Genomic DNA, 9017 nt, shown 5'->3' with positions numbered 1-9017 from the left:
AGGTGTACCAGTCTTCTGTCCTGTCCAGTCTACTTCCTATCTGACGCAGTGTGAGCTCCTCCACCATGTTCTTCCCTCCATGATGAACCACCCACCTGTCAGTGATACTGTATTTGCTGGAAATGGGCAGGGCTCTAGGTCCTGCCCTTTAGTGAGCTTAGCTCTGAGAGCATGAGCTAAGCAAATATTTATTCCTCTTTAGTTAAGTTAGGAATTCTGTCACAGTGGCAAGGAAGCTAACATGTGACCCAGCCAGGCCAGGCCAGCAAGAGTCACATCCTACTCTCTAGTCAGGGTGAGTCTGGTTCTGTGCAGCCTTTGAACCTTGTAGAGCCTCCGGCAGTTCTAGCTGTCTCTCACCTACCCTTGGGCTCTGCCTGAGGGCGGGCTGAGGTCTGGGCAGTCTTTCTTTAGGGACTTTTAGTCCTTGTTCCTGTCTCATAAGTGCTTTATATTTATTTCTTCTTCAGTGGTGATGGAGAATTTTCACAAGGTTTTTATTTTATGCGAGGGCATTGTTCAGTTGACTTAATGAACTTCTAAGTCTCTTCTCTTAAAAACAAAACAAAACAAAATAGAGATGGGTAACGGTAATTTAGAATTCTCCTAGAACGAATTTTTAATATTTGCAATGCGGTTTTTATTTAAATGTAACTTGGATTATTTGAAACGTTGCTATTTGAATATGCAAGTTAGAAAGCCTCGAGTCCAGCTTCCCACAGTCCTCGACTCTCAGCCTCACCAAGGGTTAAGCAGGCCCTAGGCACCAGCAGGTCAGACATGGCTCCCAGCAGCTAAAGGACACACCTCAGAGACCCTTCATTCCCCATCAGGAATCCCATTCCCATGGAATCTCAACTTCCACGGCCACTCACATTATGGACAGCAGAGGGAGCAAAGAAGATACAACTAACTAGAAAAAGACTCGGCCATTCCCTCCTCTGTCCGAATCCTCCAGGAACAAAGCTATCATCCTGAAAGGAGAAGTCTGCGAGCAGAATTTTGATTCTCCGTCTTGAGTTAGAATGTCCATACTTAGTTTGTGAGATCTAATTGTTTCCCCAGTTAAAACTGTTGGCGTTGAATATTTACTTTGTAACGAATCACTGCACACTGTGGAAGAAGAGACTTAAGTGTGGCTGTGCTCCTCTGAGCTGGGGGAGGGTGTAGGCGATCAGTCTGTCTACTTTCTGGAGCATCATTTACGCAGGCAGATGGCAAGCAGGTGTAAGGATGAGCAGCCTCTTTGGGTGGCAGCGGATCTAGCTGTGGGTCTGTAGATGTATGGGAAGCATACATCTAAGAAAGCTGACTGACGGAAGTACCGTTGGTAGTCTGCCTTGATTCTTACAGGTGACCCTTCTACAGGGGCATGGTGGTCAGTAACACGTGTTTTATCCACAGAGCGTTGATCTCATCCCCTAAGTGACCCTTACCAACAGTTCCCGGGACCAGTCAGCTCACAGGAATGCCTAGCCTAGCAGAAATCATGATGCGCTAACTTAAAGCAGCCCCTGGGAAGGGGGTTGGAGTTTCATTCCCAAAGCAAAGCAAGCTTCCTAAGTAGTTACATGTGTCTAGAGAGCCCAGCTCCTTGGAGCCCACCACGAGCCTTTGCTGTGTCTCTTCTTGTGACCCTCATTCTGTTGCAGGAACAGCTCAGCTACTTTTTGTTTTGTTTTGTTTTGTTTTGGTCTCACTCATGTTCAAAGAACTCATGGCAGGCTGTGGTCACCATGGCGACGAAGGCCATGAACTCCTGGAAGTCACACTCCCCATCCCCATCTTCATCCAGCGTCTCCATCACTTTGTCCACCACTTCCTGCTCCTTGATTTCCTAAGAGAGAAAAAGAGAGAGCGGGGGTGATCTTTCTAGATATAAGACGGAGCCGTCAGAGTGCTATTAAAAGTACCAGGCCGATTGATTTGCGTCAGAAACAGTCCCGATTCAGGAAATGAGACATCCTGACAGCCTTCTGTGCGCAGGGACAGTCAGCCACAGGGACGTGGAGAGCAAGCAGTCTGTTCTCCTCTTTCCTTTGGTCTGGTGCGACCTGGATTACTTCAGAACAGGGGAAAGATGAAGAAGTAACAGACAGCCTGGGCCAGTGACGTGAGAGAAATGAACTCCCGCTCCTGAGCGTCTGTGTTTGGGAGCCTCGTGGATCCTAGCATTTACTAAAATGACACTTGTGGGTGGTGTGTCAGAGCTGCTGTTTGTTCTTTTTCTTCATGAGTAACTTCCTAAGTGTCATCGGCTTTTTCCCTGACAGTTCTGATGCCAGAGCCAGGTGAATGGTAAGGCTGTTCCTACCAACTGATGCACAAAGCATGTGAACAGTCCAGCTCCTAAAGGATGCCCCAGCAGTTGCAGGCCCCAAAACACCCGTGAGAAGAGTACAGGCTCTGAGCTTAGGTTTTCATGACAGACTGTTTCAGTTAACACCTCCCCCCACCTCCCTGACAGGAGAGCACTGTGGGCAAGCCAACTGCTTCAAAGATTCCCATGTAAAAGATGGTGATTCCCAGGGGCTCACTGGGGCTTTTAAACATCTCCCAAATGATAGGTGGGGGCAGTGTAGTTCTCCCAGTTGCAACACAGGTGCTTTGATTTCGAACCTACATGGCCTCCAGAGGCTGATATGTAGGAGACTTGGTGCTAATCTGTGGCATCACAGGGAGATGATAGAACCTTTGGAGGCAGGCAGAGTGGGAGGAAGCTGCATCACTGAGCCATGCCCCTTCCTTTGTTTCTTTGTCCTCACTGGGGTGGTCTGCCTCAAAGGCCCCCAAACAGTGGAGCCTGATTAGCTGAAATTAGGAGCCAAAATAAATCTTTCCTGCCTGGCTGTGGTGGCGCACACCTCTAATCCCAGCACTCAGGAGGCAGAGGCAGGTGGATCTCTGACTTCGAGGCCAGTCTGCTCTACAGAGTGAGTTCCAGGACAGCCAGGGCTTTGCAGAGAAACCCTGTATTAGAAAACAAAAACCAACCAAATAAGTCAATAAGCCTTCTCTCCTTCAAGTTGATTTTCTCCAGTGCTTTTGTTGAACCAGGCCAGCAAACATGCACGATATTTTGATATCGTACATGAGTTATCAGTTATAGATGTGCCGTTACTGGCTAATTTTTTCCTGTTATAAAATCATAGGTGTAGCAAATATCTTAAACTGTTATCAACTGGGATTTCACTAAATGTGAAGAGCCTGACCCGCCCACCTCATCCCGGTGTAGTCCTCTTGAAAGATGAAGAGATTCAGACTCTTCTGTTAAGTCAAAAGGCAGAGTGCATGGGACTATAACTGCCTCTGCATACGGAGTTCCTGTCACCCGATATCTGAATGCCTGAGGAGTTAATCCCCAAATCCCATTGGAAATTTTCTCCAGAAGCCCACAAGCCCACTGCCTTTCTACACATCAATTAATTTGCCTACATGGGAGAAAGGACAACCTCAGCCAGACATCCAGTCAACGTGCCCAGTTAACTTGGAGTGTGGTTTCCTGTTACCATGTGACATGGCTGTGCCCAAGTTACACCCAGGCTTGGCACTTGATCCAACACTGACTGGTTTTCCTCTGTGACCCAAGGGCGCTCTCGGTGGCAGGGCACATTCATTGTATGCCACCAGCATTTCCATATTGTTCAAGGCGTGCTGTGAGCCTTGGTTTAGGGGACCAAGGGAGCACTGGGTGGCAGTTGGATCACAGTTCACCTCCACGGGAGCACTTGGTTTGTAGGCAGTAGAAACGAGAATAAGCTGATTCAAGGGCAGAGGAGACAGTGGGTAAGGAAGTGAGTGTTTTTACTACCAGAATATTAAGTGCCCAAAGATGAGCAGCTTGCCAGGAACTCTTCTGCAACTCCCTAAGTGGACTCCAAACTAAACTTAGGCCCTGATGTCATATGCTCTTGGGAGCCCTTCCTCGCCTCGGGCAAGTATTCACTCGTGGGCATGCTAGGTTGGGTGCTTTGTGAGGCCCTGTATCTCAAATATTGAATTATTGAGTGATCATTAAATGTTTATTTAATTTCTGATATTTCTTTGTAGGAAATACCAGACAGCTAGACAAAGCAAAAAGATTTCTTCCCCTCCCGAAACTTCTCATGCTTTGAAAAAAAGTGTCTGTGTGTCTGTGTGTGTGTGTGTGTGTGTGTGTACATGCCTACGTATATTCACACCATGGTACACACATGGAATTGGTCTTGCCGTGTAGATCCCAGCAGTCAAACTCAGCTCATCAGGCTTGGTGGCAGGTGCATTTACCTGCTAAGCGTTCTCACCGGCCTTGTTCTGTTTCGAGAGATGTTATCCCTGTATGGCCCAGGCTGGCTTCCTGCTTCCACCTTTGAAGTACAAGGACTATAGATGCGTGCTGACGTATCCTAAGTGTCACTTGTGAGTGGCTTACTGTTCTCTTCTGCTGCCCTTACCCATGGATCCTTAGATTCAAGGGACAGAAACAGCCCCTCTGAGCTCATACTCCGAGGGCTTAGCCATTCAAACGAATATCCAGAAGCAACTCAGGGTATCCAGAGACAGGAACAGACATAAGGACCATTTCTAGTGCAGCTCAGAGATGGTCTCATACGGCTTACCTCCAGGAAGTGAGAGAGCTCGTTGTTCATGAGCTCCTTCAGTTCTGATTTCTTCAGCTTGTGCTTGTCGCCCTCTCGCCCAGAGTACTGGTGGAAGACATCAATGAGGGCAACCATGGCCTTCTCCAGCTCGGACATCCCGGGAGCTGCAGAGGAAGGATACGTTTTCATGTTTTCTACCCTGTTCTTTGATACGTTGTTCTCAGGCCTCAGCTCAGATGAGGGGTAAAGAGGCCTACCAGGGAGAGGCTGGGATCCACGCTGACCAGGGTTCGTCCTCTTTTGCCCAGGCCCACCCTGTCCCTTCTATGTCCCCACGGGCCACAGAGCAAAGTTTCCAAGACCATTGGCTTCTGGTTGGGTTTGGCCAATGAGAAACTAGCAAAGATGCTAACACAAAGCATTAGGGAATGTCTTCCTGGTGGCTACCACCAATCCCAGAGGTCTCCAGGATATACCATCAGCTGATGGATTTAAGAAAGACACTAAGATGACTAGTAACAAGTAAATATCTACCTGTACACACACACACACACACACACACATATGAGTATCAGTGAACAATTTTTAAAATGCAGTAAACAGCATCCTCATACAGCAATAATATCAGGGGTTAGGAGGAAAAATGCAGGTACTTCCAAAAGATTCTGAGGAACAAGATTAAGAATGTTCTGGCTAGTTTTATATCAGCTTGACACAAGCTAAAGTCCTTTCTCAGAGACAGGAACCTCAATTAAGAAAAATGCCCTCATAAGATCCAGCTCTAGGGCATTTTCTTCAGTAGTGATCCATGAGGGAGGGCTGAGCCCATTGTGGGTGGTGCCATCCCTGGGCTGGTGGTCCTGGGTTCTATAAGAAAGCAGGCTGAGCAAGCCAGTAAGCAGCATCCCTCCATGGCCTCTGCATCATCAGCTCCTGCCCTCGGGATCCTGCCCTGCTTGAGTTCCTGTCCTGAATCCCTATGATGATGATCTGTGATGGAAGCCAAAGCTGAATGGCCCTTCCTCCCCAACTTGCTTTTTGGTTATGGTGTTCATCTTAGTAATAAAAACCCTAACAAAGAGCTTATTTTCATTTGAATTAATATATTAGTTTAAGATGTTTAAATAAAAATATGAGTGAGGTTTTTTTGGGGGGGGGATGGGGGACAAACCAAAAAAATAAAAAATAAATAAAGACTGTAAAATTCCTGTACCAAGTTTTTGAAAACTACCAGTGAAGTGACCTTGCAGAAACACATACTCCAAGGTCATATGGTTCTCCTGGCATCCTGACAGGGAGACGGAGGCCCAGCCCCGAGTTCTGTGCTTGCTTCATTGGCCTGGCCTCAGAGTACAGTAGCTTCTTTGTGAACAGGCATGCATGCCTAAGAGAAGCAAACAGCCTTTGCAGTGGGCACCTGATGCCACAGCCACAGCCCGGGGATTTGGGGAGGGCCACTAGATTATCTGAGGGACTTCATTAACATTAAGCCATTAAGGGTGGCTCTGGGATCATTTTAGAACCAGCCTCTTAGGCAGAGACACTCGGCAGCTCCTAGCCTCGAGTTCTGATCCTTAAACCAGAACCTGCACTGTCATAATTAAACAAAGGTTCAAAAGTCATTTCCAGGTTGAACATGTTACATTTTAGAATACAACTTTCATAGCTTTTTACATTTTTATTAAGGATCTCCCAAAAGAAACGAAGGTTTTTGTCCTGTATTGGCTCTCTGGTTCTTTGGTTTGTTCATGTTTTCCAAAGACACCTGAAGTACCTCATATAAGGAGAACAACCCAGATAGACAAAATGGAATATTCTCTCTTAGTCTCTTAACTTGAGTTTTTAGTTACTGTTGGTCTTTTAGCTAAAAGAAAATCCCATGTGTCTGGGTGTTTTGCCTATAGGTATGTCTCTGTAGCGTGCATGCCTGGTGCCTGCCCGCAGAGGCCAGAAGAAGGTGTTAGATCACTGGGAACTGGAATTACAGTCAGTAATTCCATGTGGATGCTGGGCTGAGCCATCTTAACAGCCCCGGTTACTGTTTTTGTTTGTCTGTTTTTTATGAAAGAAAATATGTTTAGTCCCATGGGGAGGGGAGGGAGGAGAGGGGCCGGGAGGACAGGCACAGAATTATCTGCCCTTTTTTTCCTTTTTAGATTGAGATGGGGTCTCACTGTCCCCAGATTCTCTTCTAAATAATGATCTCCTTGTCTCTACTCTCCCAAGGGTTGGCTCATACCCAGCACAGTTATTGATTTAAAAACAAAGTCTTCAGAGACTCTGTGTCATACTGATACTGCTCAAAGTCCTAACAGCTGGGGGAGGGAGAGCTAAATGATCTTTTTGTGGATAAGGACTAAGACTTAAAAATAAATAGTGAAACACCATATCCCATAGGCTAAAAAACAAAACAAAAACTCCATAAAATTTTATTTTTTCATAACTATATTAAAAATTCAAAAATCTCCCTATTCTTTCAACTAAGGAAGCATTGGTTTGTTGTCTGCCTTCTAAGACAAACGGATTAGTCTTTATAAAGAAACACAGGGCTAGAGCTTCTTGGGATGGCACTGCCTGTAAGGTGAGGGGTCCCCACAGAGACCGCCCTTCCCTAGGAGGGATGACAGGAAAGTCAGGAGCCACCCCCAAACCTTCATTTCTCTGTCCCAATTCATAATGATTTGAAAAGATTCAACTGCTTTGGATTTTTCTTTTTTGAGCAGTGTCTGGAGATGTAGCTCTTGGCGTTTCGAATAGGAAAACTGGAAAAGCTCACAGGGGTGCTCCAGGGACCCCGGGAAAAGTTGCCATGAAGAAAGGGGAGCTGCGGTTGGAGATTTGGGGTAACCCTATTCCAGGCAAGGAAATCCTTCCCTTAGGACTCAGAGAAGAAGCACTGTGCGCATCTCCGAAAACACCGGTAGTCATTCTGAAGCTCTAACCATGACCTAAGGTTTCCCTGGCTTAATGAAAACAAAACCAAAGACAATCCCCCGCTGTAACATAGACGCTGCATAGTCAGTGTCAACCGAAGTCACAAGGAAACAGTAAGGGCAGCCTAATCAGCAGCTCTGAAATGCCACCAAACGTCCCCAAAGGTCTCTTAAAAAAATTCTTAAAGCTCAGTTCCCATTCTATCCCTGTCACCCCTCACCCTCTGAGGAAAGAAAAAAGCAGGTTTTCTCTTGGGTCCTGTCAGTGGCTTTCTCACCTCCTGGTCACCTTTGCTGCTGGAGTCCTCTCTGGCTTCAGTGTCCGAGTAACAGGAGTGTAGACAGAACAGCTTCTTATTCTTCCTCCAGAGAGAACTGGGTGTGGGCTTGGCGCAGTCCACTGCAGGCTGAGGCTGCCAATGGGGGCCAAGGGTAGGGAGGAGTTAGACACCCAGGCCTGCATACAGGGCCCCATTGAGTGGTACCCTGGGGATCCACTGGGCAGCCACAACTGGACTTGATCTAGAAAGAATACGGGTCTGTTGGGTAGGAAGTGTAGAGTCAGCTTCTCTGTACCTTTTAAATGTATTACATGAATATTGGCCCAGTTCCAAAGGCAAGGCTGGGGTTGGGAAGAGGAGAGAGACAACGTGGGTGAATTGATTTAAACAGCAGGTCTGCAGCCAAGAACTGGAAACTTCTCATGCTGAGTGCTGGAGACTGTGTGGCCCTGACTGGCTTCTAAGGAGGCCTCTTGAACATCTTGCTTGTCTGCCAGCTTCCTGGTCCCCTCCTGCAGGTATGCCAGGCTGGGGCTGGTGATGCTGGGTAGTGTTTACCCCCAGACTCCTCTTTGAGCCCTGTATTCTCAGGGACCAGCATGCAGTAAGTTAGTTACATACTTAGTACTTGTTGCGCCTAGGGAAAGACCTGCCAGCTCTTGTCTTGGGGCTCTCTCTCCCTACCCTGGTCAAAGGTTATGAGTTGTCAGAGCCAGAAATGCCTGTCCTGTGCTGTGCTCTTTTTGCATCGGAAAGAAATGTTGCACCTCTTGTTAAGGCACAAAATGACCCCAGGAAGCAGTCTTGTGTTCCTAACTGCCTATCTTCAGCAACACTACACCTGAGCTTCAAATGGCATCAATTGTGCGCTCTTGCCCAGAAATGAGCAGTTGGGCTGGATAGATGGCTCAGAGGTTAAGAGCACTGGCTGCTTTTCAGAGGTCCTGAGTTCAATTCCCAGCAACCACATGGTGGCTCACAATCATCTATAATGAGGTCTAGTGCCCCTTCTAGTGTACAGGTGTACATGCAAGCAGAACATTGTATACATAATATCTTTTTAAAAAATAAAAATAAAAAAAAGAAATCAGAAGTGAGCAGTCTGACTCTAGCTGCATATGTATCTAAAGATCACTGGAAAGAGAGGCCCATTGGACACGCAAACTTTATATGCCCCAGTACAGGGGAATGCCAGGGCCAAAAAAATGGGAAGAGATGGGTAG

The 9017-nt window shown here is 46.9% G+C and overlaps 1 protein-coding gene across 1 annotated transcript; it reads right to left on the bottom strand.

Annotated features, from left to right (window-relative positions):
• Positions 1 to 438: 438 nt before the first annotated feature.
• S100b (S100 calcium binding protein B) lies at positions 439 to 7909 on the bottom strand. The gene is made up of 3 exons (XM_021175126.2): positions 7792 to 7909; positions 4599 to 4744; positions 439 to 1837 (listed from the first exon to the last, which is right to left on the bottom strand). The coding sequence occupies exons 2-3, from the start codon at positions 4734 to 4736 to the stop codon at positions 1697 to 1699; spliced, it is 279 nt and encodes a 92-aa protein (XP_021030785.1). The 5' UTR covers positions 4737 to 4744; positions 7792 to 7909; the 3' UTR covers positions 439 to 1696.
• Positions 7910 to 9017: the final 1108 nt, after the last annotated feature.

This window comes from Mus caroli, chromosome 10 (genome assembly GCF_900094665.2).
Source record: "Mus caroli chromosome 10, CAROLI_EIJ_v1.1, whole genome shotgun sequence".
In the NCBI taxonomy this organism is placed as follows: Eukaryota; Metazoa; Chordata; class Mammalia; order Rodentia; family Muridae; genus Mus; species Mus caroli.
This window is presented reverse-complemented; position numbering and strand designations above follow the sequence as displayed.